This window comes from Oncorhynchus kisutch, linkage group LG2 (assembly GCF_002021735.2).
Source record: "Oncorhynchus kisutch isolate 150728-3 linkage group LG2, Okis_V2, whole genome shotgun sequence".
In the NCBI taxonomy this organism is placed as follows: domain Eukaryota; kingdom Metazoa; phylum Chordata; class Actinopteri; order Salmoniformes; family Salmonidae; genus Oncorhynchus; species Oncorhynchus kisutch.
In genome coordinates this window covers 48,756,037-48,776,757 of record NC_034175.2, presented here as the reverse complement: position 1 = coordinate 48,776,757, position 20,721 = coordinate 48,756,037, and the positions used below count along the sequence as shown (strand labels likewise).

The 20,721-nt window shown below is 43.7% G+C and overlaps 2 protein-coding genes across 2 annotated transcripts; both read left to right on the top strand.

The window, feature by feature from the left end:
- The first annotated feature begins 729 nt into the window (after window positions 1-729).
- Window positions 730-10,854, top strand: LOC109867618 (putative methyltransferase DDB_G0268948). Its single transcript, XM_020456875.2, has 7 exons — window positions 730-848; window positions 4,573-4,786; window positions 6,447-6,607; window positions 7,027-7,240; window positions 7,708-7,808; window positions 8,122-8,259; window positions 10,497-10,854. Exons 2-7 carry the CDS (start codon window positions 4,676-4,678, stop codon window positions 10,585-10,587), a joined length of 816 nt encoding a protein of 271 aa, XP_020312464.2. The 5' UTR covers window positions 730-848; window positions 4,573-4,675; the 3' UTR covers window positions 10,588-10,854.
- A 704-nt stretch (window positions 10,855-11,558) lies between these two features.
- On the top strand, window positions 11,559-15,025 carry LOC109904352 (putative methyltransferase DDB_G0268948). The gene is given in 5 exon segments (XM_031796372.1): window positions 11,559-11,705; window positions 13,431-13,634; window positions 14,078-14,099; window positions 14,102-14,219; window positions 14,642-15,025. Coding segments are annotated over 4 exon segments (480 nt in total). The 5' UTR covers window positions 11,559-11,705; window positions 13,431-13,523; the 3' UTR covers window positions 14,871-15,025.
- Window positions 15,026-20,721: the final 5,696 nt, after the last annotated feature.

Here is a 20,721-nt window from a genome sequence, read left to right as displayed (position 1 = left end):
GCATTTATAAGTTATATTCTTCAAGAATCAATGGTAACATATCATTCATTTATAAGTCCAAAAATGGATGTAGCAACTGCTGATTGCCCCTTTAACAGTCACTTACTATAGTAATTTTTTTTAACCTCTTGAATTGGTTAAAAGGGTTTTTATGAAGTTGAACATGTGTTATTTATGAAAGAATGTTAAAATTAGATGAAATCAAACCAAGTTACATTTCTCAAAATGCAGCAAATTGGTGGAACAACGCTATTATGAGCAGCATGATGGAACAAAGATTTTACATTGAACTAAAATCTGAACTATCAAGGCATGGACACATAAAACTGAAAGTTACTGTAGCTTCATGTTTATTGTCAGCATGTATAATTATTTTATTTATCTTTCTGTACAAGTGTAATCTAACAAAAAATAAACATAAAAACAAATTAACATAAAGGCTGCAAATAAATTCAGTGCAGTTCCTTCCTATTTCTATGGACCTATATGTTGACTTATATTGCAGGTTTGTCATCTCTATGTTCCACCATTCACTCCCTCTAGAAATGATTTAGTCATGCTTCTAGGGGGGGTTAAATCACTTGCTTATCATCACGTAATTACTGTCAATTTAAATGTAAACATCTCCAATGTTATACATGCTCTGGGTCAGCAAGTGTTTACAATAGGTTCAATATTCTGGACAGTCAAGGGTTAACACTGAGGCCCCAGCATGCATATGGCTATTTGGACAATCTGGGCACACTTCCGGTAATACTGTGAGAGGGACCTGGCAACTTTGCTTACGTGGAATTTTCAGCTGAGAGAGGAACACATATGGCTTTACAAGCTACATTGCATTTTGGAAGGTGATTTTGTTATATTTGACATTACAATTGAATAGGACTTCATTGCAAACTTTCAGAAGACTATTTAAACATTTCTGTACTTGTTCTTGTTTTTTGTTATTGTTCAGGAAACTGTTCTGTTCGATAACCTAATCCCTGCATCTTGGGATCCAGTCTAGTTTCACAACTTTTGTCTTAAATGCACTGAATGCGGTACCTGCATAAGACATAAGACATACTGTAAGACACTATGACATGTTTTAAACCACTAGTCTATCTATGGGCATGTCATTATTGTGGCCCTTATCGGACGTTATCGTTCCACACATCACAGACAAATCAACGTTTTGCAATTTGTCAGAGTCAACAAGTTATTTTATCTTAGCAGCCCAGGTGTCATAGAATCTCTTTAAACCTCTCCTCTATGTGACTGAGTGACTACTACCAGTAGCCTCCTCTGTCCTACTCCTTATACAGTGGGGCAAAAAAGTATTTAGTCAGTCACCAATTGTGCAAGTTCTCCCACTTAAAAAGATGAGAGAGGCCTGTAATTTCCATCATAGGTACACTTCAACTATGACAGACAAAATTAGAAAAAAATCCAGAAAATCACATTGTAGGATTTTTTATGAATTTATTTGCAAATTATGGTGGAAAATAAGTATTTGGTCACCTACAAACGAGCAAGATTTCTGGCTCTCACAGACCTGTAACTTATTCTTTAAGAGGCTCCTCTGTCCTCCACTCGTTACCTGTATTAATGGCACCTGTTTGAACTTGTTATCAGTATAAAAGACACCTGTCCACAACCTCAAACAGTCACCTCCAAACTCCACTATGGCCAAGACCAAAGAGCTGTCAAAGGACACCAGAAACAAAATTGTAGACCTGCACCAGGCTGGGAAGACTGAATCTGCAATAGGTAAGCAGCTTGGTTTGAAGAAATCAACTGTGGGAGCAATTATTGGGAAATGGAAGACATACAAGACCACTGATAATCTCTCTCGGTCTGGAGCTCCACGCAAGATCTCACCCCGTGGGGTCAAAATGATCACAAGAACGGTGAGCAAAAATCCCACAACCACACGGGGGGACCTAGTGAATGACCTGCAGAGAGCTGGGACAAAAATAACAAAGCCTACCATCAGTAACACACTACGCCGCCAGGGACTCAAATTCTGCAGTGCCAGACGTGTCTCCCTGCTTAAGCCAGTACATGTCCAGGCCCGTCGGAAGTTTGCTAGAGAGCATTTGGATGATCCAGAAGAAGATTGGGAGAATGTCATATGGTCAGATGAAACCAAAATAGAACTTTTTGGTAAAAACTCAACTCGTCGTGTTTGGAGGACAAAGAATGCTGAGTTGCATCCAAAGAACACCATACCTACTGTGAAGCATGGGGGTGGAAACATCATGCTTTGGGGCTGTTTTTGTGCAAAGGGACCAGGATGACTGATCCGTGTAAAGGAAAGAATGAATGTATCGTGAGAGTTTGAGTGAAAACCTCCTTCCATCAGCAAGGGCATTGAAGATGAAACGTGGATGGGTCTTTCAGCATGACAATGGTCCCAAACACATCTCCCGGGCAACAAAGGAGTGCTTTCGTAAGAAGCATTTCAAGGTCCTGGAGTGGCCTAGCCAGTCTCCAGATCTCAACCCCATAGAAAATCTTTGGAGGGAGTTGAAAGTCTGTCTTGCCCAGCAACAGCCCCAAAACATCACTGCTCTAGAGGAGATCTGCATGGAGGAATGGGCCAAAATACCAGCAACAGTGTTTGAAAACCTTGTGAAGACTTACAGAAATCGTTTGACCTCTGTCATTGCCAACAAAGGGTATTTAACAAAGTATTGTCACGTTCTGACCTTTATTTCCTTTGTTTTGTATTTATTTAGTATGGTCAGGGCGTGAGTTGGGTGGGCAGTCTATGTTTGATTTTCTATGATTTGGGGTTTTCTATGTTAGTATGGTTCTCAATCAGAGGCAGGTGTCATTAGTTGTCTCTGATTGAGAATCATACTTAGGTAGCCTGGGTGTCACTGTGTGTTTGTGGGTGATTGTTCCTGTCTTTGTGTTTGCACCAGATGGGACTGTTTTAGGTTTTCTCACATTTGTTGTTTTTGTTAGTTATCTCATGTGTAGTTTCTTTATAAATTAAAGAATATGAATAACCACCACGCTGCGCTTTGGTCCGCCTCTCCTTCAGATGAAGAAAACCATTACAGAATCACCCACCAACCAAGGACCAAGCGGCGTGGTAACGGGCAACGGCAAAAGCAGCAGCAGGAGAAGCAACAGAGGCAGCAGCAGCAGGAGCAGCAGCAGCAGCAGTGGGAGAGGCTGCACTATTTGGAGAGATGGACTTGGGAGGAGATTCTAGACGGTAAAGGACCCTGGGCAGAGCCAGGAGAATATTGCCGCCCCAAGGCCGAGCTGGAGGCAGCAAAAGCAGAGAGGTGGCATTATGAGGAACTAGCACGGCAGAGTGGATGGAAGCCCGAGAGTCAGCCCCAAAAATTTGATGGGGGTGGGGCTCACAGGGAGTATGGCTATGCCAGGTAGGAGACCTGTGCAAACTCCCTGTGGTTACCGGGGGGCAAGAGAGACCGGGCAGGCACCGTGTTATGCGGTGGAGCGCACGGTGTCCCCAGTGCGGGTGCACAGCCCGGTGCGGTACATTCCAGCTCCACGTATCGGCCGGGCTAGAGTGAGCATCGAGCCAAGTGCCATGAAGCCGGCTCTACGCATCTGGTCTCCAGTGCGTCTCCTTGGGCCGGCTTACATGGCACCAACCTTGCGCACGGTGTCCCCGGTTCGCCTGCATAGCCCAGTGCGGGCTATTCCACCTCGCCGCACTGGCAGGGCGACCGGGACCATTCAACCGGGTAAGGTTGGGCAGGCTCGGTGCTCAAGAGCTCCAGTGCGCCTGCACGGCCAGGTCTATCCGTCACCACCTCCACGCACCAGCCCTCCGGTGGCAGCCCCCCGCACCAGGCTGTCTCTCCGGCCCATCCTTACAGGGGCTCCCTCCTCTCCAGCGCTGCCGGAGCCTCCCACATGTCCGGCGCCGCTGCCGGAGCCTCCCGCCTGTCCGGCGCCGCTGCCGGAGCCTCCCGCCTGTCCGGCGCCGCTGCCGGAGTCTCCCGCCTGTCCGGCGCCGCTGCCGGAGCCTCCCGCCTGTCCGGCGCCGCTGCCGGAGCCTCCCGCCTGTCCGGCGCCGCTGCCGGAGTCTCCCGCCTGTCCGGCGCCGGAGCCTCCCGCCTGTCCGGCGCCGCTGCCGGAGCCTCCCGCCTGTCCGGCGCCGCTGCCGGAGTCTCCCGCCTGTCCGGCGCCGCTGCCGGAGCCTCCCGCCTGTCCGGCGCCGCTGCCGGAGCCTCCCGCCTGTCCGGCGCCGCTGCCGGAGTCTCCCGCCTGTCCGGCGCCGGAGCCTCCCGCCTGTCCGGCGCCGCTGCCGGAGCCTCCCGCCTGTCCGGCGCCGCTGCCGGAGCCTCCCGCCTGAATATGAATATTGACCAAATACTTATTTTCCACCATAATTTGCAAATAAATTCATTAAAAATCCTACAATGTGATTTTCTGGATTTTTTTTTGTCATTTTGTCTGTCATAGTTGAAGTGTACCTATGATGAAAATTACAGGCCTCTCTCATCTTTTTAATTGGGAGAACTTGCACAATTGGTGGCTGACTAAATACTTTTTGCCCCACTGTATACGGTATCTCTCCTCCTTCCATGTAATGATTGACAGATCCTAGTGAAGGAGCAGATCAGTCTCTGTGTCTGTGTCGCTGCTGAGTCACTGCAAGCTGGAAGGAGCACTAGGCTAGCGGAGCAGACGACAGCAGAGCACCATGACCTACCGGATGTTTGAGGAGAAACACCATGCCTCCATCTACCAGAGGTACCGCTTTGTACCGCCAGAGGAGATCAGAGACATCATCCTGCATTACCTGGAAAGGAAGGTGATACCAGAGTTTAATATACAGTACATATCAAACGTTTGGACAAACCAACCAATTCAAGGGTTTTTCTTTATTTGTAATATTTTCTACATTGTAGAATAATAGTGAAAACATCAAAACTATGAAATAACATTTATGGAATCATGTAGTAACCAAAAAAAGTGTTAAACAAATAAATACATGTTTTATATATCTGAGATTCTTCAAAGTAGCCACCCTTTGCCTTGATGGCAGCTTTGCACACTCTTGGCATTCTCTCAAACAGCTTCATGAGGTAGTCACCTGGAATGCATTTCAATTAGCAGGTGTGCCTTGATAAAAGTTCATTTGTAGAATTTCTTTCCATCTTAATGTGTTTGAGCCAATCGGTTGTATTGTGACAAGGTAGGGGTGGTATACAGAAGATAGCCCATTTGGTAAAAGACCAAGACCATATTATGGCAAGAACAGCTCTAATGAGCAAAGAGAAATGAGAGTCCATTACTTTAAGACATGTCAGTCAATGCGGAAAATTGAAAGAACTTTGAAAGTTTCTTCAAGCGCAGTCGCAAAAACCCTCAAGCACTATGATGAAACTGGCTCTTATGAAGGCCGCCACAGGAAAAGAAGACCCAGAGTTACCTCTGCTGCAGAGGATCAGTTCATTAGTTACCAGAGTTCAAGTAACAGACATCTCAACATCAACTGTTCAGAGGAGACCGCGTGAATCAGGCCTTCATGGTCGAATTGCTGCAAAGAAACCACAACTAAGGGCACCAATAATAAGAAGAGACTTGCTTGGGCCAAGGAACATGAGCAATGGATATTAGACCGGTGGAAATCTGTCCTTTGGTCTGATGAGTCCAAATGTGAGATTTCTGGTTCAAACCACTGTGTCTTTGTGAGACGCGGTGTGGATGAACGGATGATCTCTGCATGTGTATTTCCCACTGTAGAGCATGGAGGAGGAGGTGTTAAGGTGTGGAGATGCTTTTCTGGTGACACTGTTGGTGATTTATTTAGAATTCAAGGCACACTTAACCAGCATGTTTACCACAGCATTCTACAGCAATATGTGATCCCATCTGGTTTGCGCTTAGTGGGACTTTTATTTATTTTTTAATAGGACAATGACCCAACATACCTCCAGGCTGTGTAAGGGCTATTTGACCAAGGAGAGTGATGGAGTGCTGCATCAGATGACCTGGACTCCACAATCACCCGACCTCAACCCAATTGAGATGGTTTGGGATGAGTTGGACCGCAGAGTGAAGGAAAAGCAGCCAACAAGTGCTCAGCATATGTGGGAACTCCTTCAAGACTGTTGGAAAAGTATTCCAGGTGAAGCTGGTTGAGAGAATGCCAAGAGTGTGCAAAGCTGTCATCAAGGAGAAAGGTGGTAACTTTGAAGAATAAAACATATTTTTTTATTTATTTAACCATTTTTTGGTTACTACATGATACCATATGTGTTATTTCAGAGTTTTGATGTCTTCACTAATATTCTACAATGTAGAAAATAGCAAAATAAAGAAAAACCCTTGAATGAGTTAGTTTGTCCAAACTTTTAACTGGTATTGTATATTATCTGTATTGAACATCATATTTACACTATCACTAGCTATCACTCTCCTTTAGTGAAGGCTAGATATATAGTGTCTCACTGGTCCCCTCTCTTCAGAATGTCCAGCCTCATGCCCTAGCTGTGGACCTGGGCTGTGGGACGGGGCAGAACTCACGCCTGATGGCCCCACACTTCCAGGAGGTGGTGGGCATTGACATCAGCGAGTGCCAACTAGAGGAGGCCAGGGCAGTGGCAGGATTCAACAACATCACCTACAGGTATTTGAATGTGTCTATGTGTGTTTAACTTTTACTATCCTTTTGAAAATGTGACAAGTGGGGACATTTTTCAGTTCCCCATACATTAAGAAAAACTGCTATTTTAGAGTTTGGTTTTGGGTAAGGGTTAGGAGTTAGGTTTAGGTTTAGGTTTAGTTAGGGGTTCGGGTTAGAATTAGGGTTAGGGTTTAGGGATAATAGGATTTTGAATGGGAGTAAATGTTTGGTCCACACTTGGCTCGTGTACAACGTGTATTTTGTTTAAAAAGAAACAGTGATGACAATCTGCAGAGACGGTCAATTACACTCAGCACAAAGGTCAGCAGTAGCTTCCCACTTTCAATAGGCCCCTAGTTAATATGTTAGTTTATGTAGAAATCCTCAATGTTTGGTGCTGTGTCTTAATACTTACTATACAGGAAAGGGACAGCTGAGGAGCTGCCGTTTCCGGATGCTTCTGTGGACCTACTGACTGCAGCCTCAGCGGCCCATTGGTTTGACCAGCAGCGGTTCCTCTTGGAGGCAGGCCGGGTCCTGAAGCCTTGCGGCTGCATGGCTCTGCTTGGCTTTGCTGATAACTTCAGACTCCATTACGGCTCATGTGGGGACAGACTCACTGCCATCTGTGATGAGGTGAAAAACACAGAACTAGAAGGACATTCTATCAAACCAATGCCACTTTTTTTTTTTACCTTTATTTAACTAGGCAAGTCAGTTAAGAACAAATTCTTATTTGGGTTAACTGCCTGTTCAGGGGCAGAATGACAGATTTGTACCTTGTCAGCTCGGGGATATGAACTTGCAACCTTTCGGTTACTAGTCCAATGTCCTAACCACTAGGCTACCCTGCCGCCACTTTATTGGTTTAGTGTGTCATATGTTTATTTTCATTGGGTACTAAGTACAATTGTTGTTTTCATGTACAGTATGCTTACAAAATGTTTGTTTGCGGCCCTATTGAGACATTTCTCTTGTGAAAAATTGTTTAATTTCCATGGGTTCACCTGTATGATACAACAAACCCTCACAATTCTGTGTTTGATATAAGTACCAAGTTTCCTGACTGTTTCCTGAATGAGATTTGACTTTGCTATCCCCAGTTCAAGAAGGTGCTGTTACCATACACCAGCACACAGGTAGCAGTGGCCAACATCAAACTACAGGAGATTTACACTGCTATCCCCTTCCCTGACAAAGAGAGGTAACTCATACAGCCTCTGTGAGAACCCAGTAGAACAGCCTATTACACATTAAAACATTTCTCATGGTGTGACTTTGACCCTGTGTCTCAGAGTTTCTATTTGAGAATTAAATATATATATATACAGAAGTAATGCACTCACACCTAGTGACTCACAGGTGGTGAAAATCAAATGTTGTTCTCAATAAACTGCAGGAGTATTCAATATTATGACTTACTTGACTTAAACCTCTTGGCCCCCCTGGGTAAATAGGGGATCCACTATGACTCTCCTCTCAATTCAACAGTGTGTGTGTATCTGTTCTTCTTTCAGGATTGAGTTTATCCCACTGAAGCAGCAGATCTCAGTGAGGAACATAGTGGGCTTCATGGAGTCCTTCTCCATGTACCAGGCCTTCCAGAGGGCCGAGCCTGATGCTGCCACCACACTGCTGCAGAGAACACTCGACAGGTAACAACCCTGATCAATCAACGGATGAATGAATGACTGAATGGATGAATGAACCAATTACTGAATGGATGAATTAATGAACTAATTAGCTAATTAACCCGATGGAGTCGATTGATAAACCGGTGTGTCAGTCTAAGTTACATAACAAATAAATACCCATCAAAATCCATCCGTTTACGCTAGAGATACCGTTTATGTTTTGTTGCATTGGATACGTCTCAATCCAACGCATCTGCCAGTGTCACACTTCAACATCTGCAGTGAAAGGTGACAGAGCTAGAGCGGTGTTTGTCAGACCATGAGACATCCCGAAAATCATCTGGAGCGTCCGAACAGTTTGACCTACAAACTATTTACCATTGTATGTATAGACTCTCATGAACACGATGGTGTTCTCTTCTTTGCTCTACGACCCCCACAAGTGCCAGGAGTCTCGTAAGTTCTCCCACTTAAAAAGATGAGAGGCCTGTAATTTTCATCATAGGTATACTTCAACTATGACAGACAAAATGAAAAAAAATATCCAGAAAATCACATTGTAGGATTTTTATGAATTTATTTGCAAATTATGGTGGAAAATAAGTATTTGGTCAATAACAAAAGTGTCTCAATACTTTGTTATATACCCTTTGTTGGCAATGACAGAGGTCAAACGATTTCTGTAAGTCTTCACAAGGTTTTCACACACTGTTGCTGGTATTTTGGCCCATTCCTCCTTGCAGATCTTCTCTAGAGCAGTGATGTTTTGGGGCTGTTGCTGGGCAACACGGACTTTTAACTCCCTCCAAAGATGTTCTATGGGGTTGAGATCTGGAGACTGGCTAGGCCACTCCAGGACCTTGAAATGCTTCTTACTAAAGCACTCCTTCGTTGCCCGGGCGATGTGTTTGGGACCATTGTCATGCTGAAAGACCCATCCACGTTTCATCTTCAATGCCCTTGCTGATGGAAGGAGGTTTTCACTCAAAATCTCACGATACATGGCCCCATTCATTCGTTCCTTTACACAGATCAGTCGTCCTGGTCCCTTTGCACAAAAACAGCCCCAAAGCATGATGTTTCCACCCCCAAGCTTCACAGTAGGTATGGTGTTCTTTGGATGCAACTCAGCATTATTTGTCCTCCAAACATGACGAGTTGAGTTTTTACCAAAAAGTTCTATTTTGGTTTCATCTGACCATATGACATTCTCCCAATCTTCTTCTGGATCATCCAAATGCTCTCTAGCAAACTTCTGACGGGCCTGGACATGTACTGGCTTAAGCAGGGGGAAACGTCTGGCACTGCAGGATTTGAGTCCCTGGTGGCGTAGTGTGTTACTGATGGTAGGCTTTGTTACTTTGGTCTCAGCTCTCTGCAGGTCATTCACTAGGTCCCCCCGTGTGGTTCTGGGATTTTTGCTCACCGTTCTTGTGATCATTTTGACCCCACGGGGTGAGATCTTGCGTGGAGCCCCAGACCGAGAGAGATTATCAGTGGTCTTGTATGTCTTCCATTTCCCAATAATTGCTCCCACAGTTGATTTCTTCAAGCCAAGCTGCTTACCTATTGCAGATTCAGTCTTCCCAGCCTGGTGAAGGTCTACAATTTTGTTTCTGGTGTCCTTTGACAGCTCTTTGGTCTTGGCCATAGTGGAGTTTGACTGTTTGAGGTTGTGGACAGGTGTCTTTAATACTGATAACAAGTTCAAACAGGTGCCATTAATACAGGTAACGAGTGGAGGACAGAGGAGCCTCTTAAAGAAGAAGTTACAGGTCTGTGAGAGCCAGAAATCTTGCTTGTTTGTAGGTGACCAAATACTTATTTTCCACCATAATTTGCAAATAAATTCATTAAAAATCCTACAATGGGATTTTCTGGATTTTTCTCATTTTGTCTGTCATAGTTGAAGTATACCTATGATGAAAATTACAGGCCTCTCTCATCTTTTTAAGTGGGAGAACTTGCACAATTGGTGGCTGACTAAATACTTTTTTGCCCCATTGTATATAGCTTTGTACCTAAAGGGGTCCTACAATTCTCAATCAAATAGCTAAATGATCCATAGGTATGACCAATTTAAAACAATTCCATCTGTCAGATTAGCCCCCCGTCTTAGACTAAAGATGAAATGAACCAAAAAAAAATGAAAAATGAACAAATAATCACAAATAATTAATTATATTTACTTGTATGCCACTTTTATGGTCCATCCGGCAAGGAATTATTTTATCAAATATATTGACGTCATATTGCAGGTTTCTGAAGGAGATGGGAGTCACATCACCAGACACACTCATGGAAGTGACGCTGGAGTATTTCTGTGTCCTGGCGTCTAAACCGGAGTGAACACTCTTTACAGTGTGAATGTGTTTGTGTGTAGACAGATGTTTCTTAAGCTTGTGTTTAGGCTTGTTTGAATCATGTTCAAGCTGTTACTAGAAATGTTATTCTGTTCACATAAGATGTCATTGAAGTCCCTTTGGTTGTCTCTTTTATACATTGTAATGTAGAGCAAACTATTAGCCTTAGTCACATCATTATCAAAATGCTTGCCACATTTAGTATCTTCCTTGCCTGAGATTTACAATAAAATGTCTGCAGACACAATCATAACTTTTGAATATTATTTAACTTCAGGGCTGTATCAAGTGTCTCAGAGTAATATTAGTGTGTGGATTTTAGGATCAGTTTTTCCTTTTAGATCACAATGAAAAATATAACATGGCCAAGGGGGTTTCTGATCCAAGATTAGCACTCCTAATCTGAGACAATTGAAATTTACGCAGCCAAATTCTGATATTCTTTGGATCGATCAGGTCAGGTCTGAAAAAGATCTGATGTGAAAAGATCTGATTGGTAAAAATATCAGAATCGGGCTGCCTGTCAAAACACAGCCATACTGCCCCAGATTTTCTGATGGTTTCTTTTTAATATGCTGTATGCATGGGTTCAACCCAATTCATCACGTTACGAAACTAAGAGGAGACCTTTGGTCGGTTCTTGGAACAGGCCTTCAGATATTGTTTATAATTAACTCTTTCAGTGATCTAGTACTAGTGCAGCTCAGTACAAAGCCTGTTGTTGATCTATTGCTCAGTGATCAGTTGGAATAGGGTTTTTATCTGAGTAAGGAGACCGAACTCATCAGGCTTTTTTATTTTCCCACATCAATCACAACAAGGAAAGCACCTCATAGCAAAGCAAGTTCCTGATCCCTCCCTCTCCCGTACCATCTCCATGGGACTTCTTATTGGTTCTAACACACCACACAGCTCTCTTTGACCCCATGTAACCCTGGCTCCCTTCATAAACAGCCTCATTCGCAAACACACATTCCCATGAAGCCGCTGCTCTGCCCCTTCCTCTCTCTATCTGGGGCCTGTCTCATACTAGGCTGGCCAAGCACCTAGTGGTTTCCCTGGAACTGGCCCTGTGAAGAAAGGGAATCTCCTGCGATGAATGAGGTAGTGTGTGTGTGATCACATTCCTTAACGTAGCCTCCACAACCCAGTGAGAAAGAGAGCTTGCATGAGTTTTAGTCAAATCCGTAAGAGAAACAGGTCTCTTTCTGGGCTGGAGAATACCTTTTGTATTCCTGTTTTCTCCTGTAGTGTAGCTCAGTGGCATGGACTGTCATCTGTTTGAAGGTAAGGAGCATGCTGCCTCCTACTGGAAATACAGTCTCAGCTCATTGAAGAGGTCATGTTCTTCCTGAAGAGAACAGTAGGAGTGACATATACCTGTTACACATTTTCAGACTTGGTTTTCCTAAATCAAATACCATGGATTGTGCATGCTCAGATTAAATGGTTACAGTCTTCTGTAGATGTAAAATAGTTACAATGGAAAATATTGCGAAACATTACAGAATTATATCAATGTATGTTTAGTTCCAGCTTTTAAAGTTCTTGTAACAGATAAGATGATCTATTTACATTCTAATGCCTTTAAAAATGTTTGCAAGTACTAACAATATCTCAGACATGTGTGCCGTTGATGTGTCCTGTTTGACAGAGGGGCATGCAGGCCTTTGACCTGGCAGTAGATGTAGGCTGTGGGCCAGGGCACCTTGCTGCTGGCCTCCTCCTCGGTGTTGGGGACCGACGGGAGCCCTGACCAGCAGGAGGTGGCCCTAGAGCATGCAACCGCCCCTAACATCCCCTACAGGTCAGAGTCTCGGCCCCTAACATCTCCTACAGGTCAGAGTCTCGGCCCCTAACATCTCCTACAGGTCAGAGTCTCAGCCCCTAACATCTCCTACAGGTCAGAGTCTCGGCCCCTAACATCTCCTACAGGTCAGAGTCTCGGCCCCTAACATCTCTTACAGGTCAGAGTCTCGGCCCCTAACATCTCAGTCTCGGCCCCTAACATCTCAGAGTCTCGGCCCCTAACATCTCTTACAGGTCAGAGTCTCGGCCCCTAACATCTCAGTCTCGGCCCCTAACATCTCAGAGTCTCGGCCCCTAACATCTCTTACAGGTCAGAGTCTCGGCCCCTAACATCTCTTACAGGTCAAAGTCTCGGCCCCTAACATCTCTTACAGGTCAGAGCCAACCCCAGAGGGGAGAGGAGGAAGGTGCACTGGACTGGAGGGTCATGTTTTGTTTTGACTGACACTAACGTGGACTCAAACCCTTTACATTACAGTCAAATAATTCGTTTTTCTATAAGTAGGCCTACTAGACTTGTAGGTACAAAATCATTTTATTCAGGGTGAAATTGACATGGATTTACCAATACCGTCTCACTCAGAACAGTCTTGCCTTATGTAACAGTACCACAATGTCATGGGAGAGAGGACTGTAGGGTTAAAATCTTTTGTTGATGTGGATACAGTGAAAATAGGCCAAGGGCCAAACCGGACAATGGGACCCTTGTCTGCACAAACTTTTGCACGTCTTCCTGTAATGAGCAAACATAAAAGCTACAACTACTGATACTATACTGGAACAGTGCCATCTGAACTATATCTCAGGAACGAAACCACAAAGTCGTGTGCAAATTCTAGCCTGGTTCCCATCGGTTCTTGCTGTTTTGCCATTTCCTGTAGTGGAGGTGACAAGTTATTTGAAATTAGCAGCCCAGTTGTCATAGTAGATCTTTTAACCTCTCCTTTATGTGACTAAGTGATTACTAACATTAGCCTCCTCTATACATCATCTCTCCTCCTTCCATGTAATGATTAAAAGGTCCTAGTGAAAGAGCAGGTCTGTCTCTGTCTGCTGAGTCACTGCAAGCTGGAAGGAGCACTAGGCTAGCGGAGCAGACGACAGCAGAGAACCATGACCTACCGGCTGTTTGAGGAGAAACACCATGCCTCCATCTACCAGAGGTACCGCTTTGTACCGCCAGAGGAGATCAGAGAAATCATCCTGCATTACCTGGAAAGGAAGGTGAGCCAAGCAAAAGTAGTATTACTGTTATAGACTTAGTCTTTTACATGACGTTAGACTTGTACAGTTGACAGCTAAGACAAATCTTAGGTTGTCTAAGATAAGTCGTGTAATGCTTCAACACAGAGTCTGAAATTAAAGTAAAAAATGCCCTCTATTGTATAACATTTTGAATTGGATATAGAAACCGTATCTCAACCATTTCCTGTTTCTAAATGCTTTGAAGTATTGTGACAATAGGTTACTAAACTGTCATCCATTATGTTACGTTATTATCGTATGCTTGAAATTCAGCATGCAATGTGTCATACCTATAGAGCAAAGACCAGAGTGTAAAATATATATAATATCTGTCTTGAACATCACATTTACATTATCAATAGCTATCACTCCCCTTTAGTGAAGGCTAGTTATATAGTGTCTCACTGGTCCCCTCTCTTCAGAAAGTCCAGCCTCATGCCCTAGCTTTGGGACGGGGCAGAACTCACACCTGCTGGCCCCACACTTCCAGGAAGTGGTGGGCATCGACATTAGCGAGTGCCAACTGGAGGCCAGGGCAGTGGCAGGGTTCAACATCACCTACAGGTGTTTGAACGTGTGGGGTCTAACTTTACTATCCTGTTGAGGTCCAAAAGTCCTCACAAGGATAGTAAAACAATGAAAGTGGGGATATTTTGCCGATCCTATTTTAGGCTTAGGGGCTAGGTTTTGGGTAAGGGTTAGGAGTTAGGGGTAGATTTAGGTTAAGTTAGGGGTTTGGCTTAAGGTTAGGCGTTCGGGAAAATAGGATTTTGAACGGGAATAAGAGATGTTGTCCACACCTGGATAGTAAAACCAATGTGCATGTTGTTTAAAGATAACAGTGATGACAATCTGCAGAGACGGTCAATTACACTCAGGACAAAGGTCAGCAGTAGCTTCCCACTTTCAATAGGCCCCTAGTTAAATGTTATTTGAGGATTTCTACATAAATTGTTTGGTGCTGTGTCTTAATACTTACTATACAGGAAAGGGACAGCTGAGGAGCTGCCGTTTCCGGATGCTTCTGGGGACCTACTGACTGCAGCCTCAGCGGCCCATTGGTTTGACCAGCAGCGGTTCCTCTTGGAGGCAGGCCGGGTCCTGAAGCCTTGTGGCTGCATGGCTCTGCTTGGCTTTGCTGATAACTTCAGACTCCATTATGGCTCATGTGGGGACAGACTTACTGACATCTATGGAGGTCACAAACAGAACTAAAATGACATTTGTTTTTATGGTGACAAACCAATGCCACTTAATCGGTTTAGTGTGTCATATGTTTATTTTCAGTTGGTTATAAGTACAGTTGTTTTCATGTAAAGAATGCTTATTTATTCAGACATTTTTTATTAAAATTTTTTATTTCACCTTTATTTAACCAGGTAGGCTAGTTGAGAACAAGTTCTCATTTGCAACTGCGACCTGGCCAAGATAAAGCATAGCAGTGTGAACAGACAACACAGAGTTACACATGGAGAAAACAATTAACAAGTCAATAACACAGTAGAAAAAAAGGGGGAGTCTATATACAATGTGTGCAAAAGGCATGAGGTGGTAGGTGAATGATTACAATTTTGCAGATTAACACTGGAGTGATAAATGATCAGATGGTCATGTATAGGTAGAGATATTGGTGTGCAAAAGAGCAGAAAAGTAAATAAATAAACAGTATGGGGATGAGGTAGGTGAAAATGGGTGGGCTATTTACCAATAGACTATGTACAGCTGCAGCAATCGGTTAGCTGCTCAGATAGCTGATGTTTGAAGTTGGTGAGGGAGATAAGTCTCCAACTTCAGCGATTTTTGCAATTAGTTCCAGTCACAGGCAGCAGAGTACTGGAACGAAAGGCGGCCAAATGAGGTGTTGGCTTTAGGGATGATCAGTGAGATACACCTGCTGGAGCGCGTGCTACGGATGGGTGTTGCCATCGTGACCAGTGAACTGAGATAAGGCGGAGCTTTACCTAGCATGGACTTGTAGATGACCTGGAGCCAGTGGGTCTGGCGACGAATATGTAGCGAGGGCCAGCCGACTAGAGCATACAAGTCGCAGTGGTGGGTGGTATAAGGTGCTTTAGTGACAAAACGGATGGCACTGTGATAGACTGCATCCAGTTTGCTGAGTAGAGTGTTGGAAGCCATTTTGTAGATGACATCGCCGAAGTCGAGGATCGGTAGGATAGTAAGTTTTACTAGGGTAAGCTTGGCGGCGTGAGTGAAGGAGGCTTTGTTGCGGAATAGAAAGCCGACTCTTGATTTGATTTTCGATTGGAGATGTTTGATATGAGTCTGGAAGGAGAGTTTGCAGTCTAGCCAGACACCTAGGTACTTATAGATGTCCACATATTCAAGGTCGGAACCATCCAGGGTGGTGATGCTGGTCGGGCATGCGGGTGCAGGCAGCGATCGGTTGAAAAGCATGCATTTGGTTTTACTAGCGTTTAAGAGCAGTTGGAGGCCACGGAAGGAGTGTTGTATGGCATTGAAGCTCGTTTGGAGGTTAGATAGCACAGTGTCCAATCATTGATACATACAGAAAAAAAGAGTCGGCCCGAGAATTGAACCCTGTGGCACCCCCATAGAGACTGCCAGAGGACCGGACAGCATGCCCTCCGATTTGACACACTGAACTCTGTCTGCAAAGTAATTGGTGAACCAGGCAAGGCAGTCATCCGAAAAACCGAGGCTACTGAGTCTGCCGATAAGAATATGGTGATTGACAGAGTCGAAAGCCTTGGCAAGGTCGATGAAGACGGCTGCACAGTACTGTCTTTTATCGATGGCGGTTATGATATCGTTTAGTACCTTGAGTGTGGCTGAGGTGCACCCGTGACCGGCTCGGAAACCAGATTGCACAGCGGAGAAGGTACGGTGGGATTCGAGATGGTCAGTGACCTGTTTGTTGACTTGGCTTTCGAAGACCTTAGATAGGCAGGGCAGGATGGATATAGGTCTGTAACAATTTGGGTCCAGGGTGTCTCCCCCTTTGAAGAGGGGGATGACTGCGGCAGCTTTCCAGTCCTTGGGGATCTCAGACGATATGAAAGAGAGGTTGAACAGGCTGGTAATAGGGGGTGCGACAATGGCGGCGGATAGTTTCAGAAATAGAGGGTCCAGATTGTCAAGCCCAGCTGATTTGTACGGGTCCAGGTTTTGCAGCTCTTTCAGAACATCTGCTATCTGGATTTGGGTAAAGGAGAACCTGGAGAGACTTGGGCGGGGAGCTGCGGGGGGGGCGGAGCTGTTGGCCGAGGTTGGAGTAGCCTGGCGGAAGGCATGGCCAGCCGTTGAGAAATGCTTATTGAAGTTTTCGATAATCATGGATTTATCGGTGGTGACCGTGTTACCTAGCCTCAGTGCAGTGGGCAGCTGGGAGGAGGTGCTCTTGTTCTCCATGGACTTCAGTGTCCCAGAACTTTTTGGAGTTGGAGCTACAGGATGCAAACTTCTGCCTGAAGAAGCTGGCCTTAGCTTTCCTGACTGACTGCGTGTATTGGTTCCTGACTTCCCTGAACAGTTGCATATCACGGGGACTGTTCGATGCTATTGCAGTCCGCCACAGGATGTTTTTGTGCTGGTCGAGGGCAGTCAGGTCTGGAGAGAACCAAGGGCTGTATCTGTTCTTAGTTCTGCATTTTTTGAACGGAGCATGCTTATCTAAAATGGTGAGGAAGTTACTTTTAAAGAATGACCAGGCATCCTCAACTGACGGGATGAGGTCAATGTCCTTCCAGGATACCCGGGCCAGGTCGATTAGAAAGGCCTGCTCACAGAAGTGTTTTAGGGAGCGTTTGACAGTGATGAGGGGTGGTCGTTTGACTGCGGCTCCGTAGCGGATACAGGCAATGAGGCAGTGATCGCTGAGATCCTGGTTGAAGACAGCGGAGGTGTATTTGGAGGGCCAGTTGGTCAGGATGACGTCTATGAGGGTGCCCTTGTTTACAGAGTTAGGGTTGTACCTGGTGGGTTCCTTGATGATTTGTGTGAGATTGAGGGCATCTAGCTTAGATTGTAGGACTGCCGGGGTGTTAAGCATGTGTAGAATTGCAGGAAGTTAGCTGCAAAACATCTAATTTCTCTCAACACCTGTTAGAAAACTACTGTATGTCTTTGGCATAAAAATAAATGTAATTGCCTCGCTGAAAATAAACCTCTATCCCAGGGTTAGGTTTTCATAAGACGGAGGTGGGTTTTCCTTGAACTTTTTACCTGGGTTTTGCTCCTTTCATATTTTTTTTATCCTGACAAACTGTGGAGGCAGTATCATGTTATGGGTATGCTTGTCACGGAAGGGACTGGGGATCTTGTTAGGATCAAAAGATATGTGAATGGAGCAATGCCCAGGTAAAACCTTAGAGGATAAAGTTGGTAGAATCTTATTCAAAATTATTCATAGCTGTAATGGGTATGAAAGGTGCTTCGATCCATCAAGTATTGACTCTGGGGTGTGACTGAAGACATATGCAATCAATACAGTCATTTGGAAAATGTTCTATAATTTCTCTTTCAAAATGTGGAGTAGGTTGTGTAGATCAAAAGAAAACAATTATCCTTTTTAGATGTAATTTTAAGGCAGCAAAATGTGTGCAAGGGGTGTGTAGTCTTTCCCTAACAACTGTATGCTATCAAGCCAGTTGAAAACATAAGAATTGCATTATTGAAACGTGACTTTAAGTGAAATTACACTTAAGATCTCCCATCGGCAAAGTTTTAAATGGACATAGACTTACCTTCTGCAGAAAGTCCATGATTATATCCCGATACCCACAAGCGCAGGATCTGTCCACTTTCTCCGTCTGAAAGGATCATTGATCGGGTGGTTACTGACAAGACATTTGGTGATAATGTTGGTAGTAAATACTTTACTGCAACAAAAAAAATGCATGGTTGACATTTCAACTAGCCCTTTTATGTACTTCTTCTACAGTAATTGTAACGGCTTTCGTCGTCAGATGAGGAAGAGTAGTCGGACCAAAGCGCAGTGTGGTAAGTGTTCATGTTTGTTTATTGAACTGACCACTAATACAAAAGACTAAATGAAACCGAAACAGTCCCACAAGGTGCAAACACTAAACAGAAAATAACTACCCACAAAACACATGTGGGAAAAAGCTACCTAAGTATGGTTCCCAATCAGAGACAACGCTAGACAGCTGTCCCTGATTGAGAACCACACCAAAACAAAGAAATACAAAACATAGAAAAAGGACATAGAATGCCCACCCAAATCACACCCTGACCAAACCAAAATAGAGACATGAAAAGCTCTCTACGGTCAGGGCGTGACAGTAATCCTCAGTGACACATGCTATCACTTAATGGCAAAATTATTGAAACTTTGCTTTGAAAGAATTCCTCTTAAAATAACTGTCCATTAGTGTATTTTCTCCAATTTATACATTGGCCACAAATACGAGTAAAGGATGAGTCAATAACATTTTGAAGGTATTAACAGACTATGAACTTTTAACAATGAGATTTTCCCTGGACACTTATTTTAAGACTCCCCTCAGCAATTAATGAAATTGTATTGGCTAGAAGGTTTCATTCAATAAACTGAGACTTCACTTCTGCAGAAAGTCCATGATTATACCCCCATACACACGCCAGTAGGATACACCAGATTATTCTTATTGAACTGAGTCTCATAGTCATCATGCTTCATGTGTCCACTCTCTCTGTCTGTAAGGAACAACGGTGAAAGGGGTGTTTAAATATGCTCTAATGTAAAAATGCAGCAAGAAAATAGCCATGAGAAAGAGGGAGTGCAGAGTTCATAAGCCTATGGTCTAGTCCTAAAACATTGAGCTCGGAACACAGAAAAGTCTCCTTTTTGGTACTTGGACACCCAAACTTCCCCTTTCTGGTACATTGGTATTGGGTTGTTTCATGAAATGAACATTTTGCGTCCCTTTGATATTTGAAATTGAAATTGTGCACCAAAAGCTTGTTAAATTAAATCAAGTGCCCATTAATAGACCACATGGAGAATTCAATAGGTCCGATTTTTTTTAAATGAATACAGATTTGCTAATGTGCCAAAGTGCATTTTGACTCTGACTTCTAGGAGGAATTTAACCCTAACATTTCTCTCTTTTTCACCATAATTGTAAAGCAGTAGTAATTTGTTGCTTTGACAAAGTTATTTCCGAAGATTATTATTCAGTTCATGTGATTAGTGTGTCATTTACGTCTGTCCTTCATTTTAAAGTCAACCCTTTTACGTGAACTAAAATGGTGAAACTATAATATATATCTTTTCTTCTTGGCATTCTCTCAACAACAAAAAACATTGAACATCGTCAAATCATAGTGTGAAAGCAGGTGAGCTGGTTGCACTTTTTTTGGCAATTTGCTGGTGTTTTGTGGTGGTAAACTGAGCAGGTCGAGCCTAACATGTCAACTCTGTTACCCATAGATAGACAGGCTAGAAATGTTTGAACAATTGAACACTTTTTGTGAAACTTTAAGATAAATAATTAAATCATCAACCCTGTTACGGTCAACCCTGTTACGGTCAACCCTGTTACGGTCAACCCTGCTTCTTTATTTGCCCCTTAAAGTGGAAATCAGCAGTAGAAACCATCACAAAGCTGTTCCCCTCCCCTGTTTCGGTAAAAAGCTGAGGGATGGGGCTGGAGAACTGGAACCACTCTGAAATATCAAAATGATTGTTTAACTGTGTTTTGAGGCTATATAGCGTTTGTTAAAATGTACTTTGTTTACCAACATTGGAATAGAGCAAGCTTATATTTTGGGTTCTGATGGTGTATGACAGTTGAACTAAGTTCATGAGGCATTTATAAGTTATATTCTTCAAGAATCAATGGTAACATATCATTCATTTATAAGTCCAAAAATGGATGTAGCAACTGCTGATTGCCCCTTTATCAGTCACTAACTATAATCATTTTTTATTTTATTTATTAACCTCTTGAGATGGGTAAAAGTGTTATTTATGAAAGAATGTTAAAATGAGGTGAAATCAAACCAAGTTACACTTCTCAAAATGCAGCAAATTGGTGGAATGATGCTATTATGAGCAGCATGATGGAACACAGATTTTTAC

Excerpts from the sequence above, each read along its gene's own strand:
- LOC109867618 (XM_020456875.2), top strand. The coding sequence starts at position 4,676 with ATGACCTACCGGATGTTTGAGGAGAAACACCATGCCTCCATCTACCAG. Across the intron at positions 6,608-7,026 it reads TTCAACAACATCACCTACAG|GAAAGGGACAGCTGAGGAGC; the intron begins GTATTTGAATGT and ends CTTACTATACAG. Across the intron at positions 7,809-8,121 it reads CCCTTCCCTGACAAAGAGAG|GATTGAGTTTATCCCACTGA; the intron begins GTAACTCATACA and ends TTCTTCTTTCAG.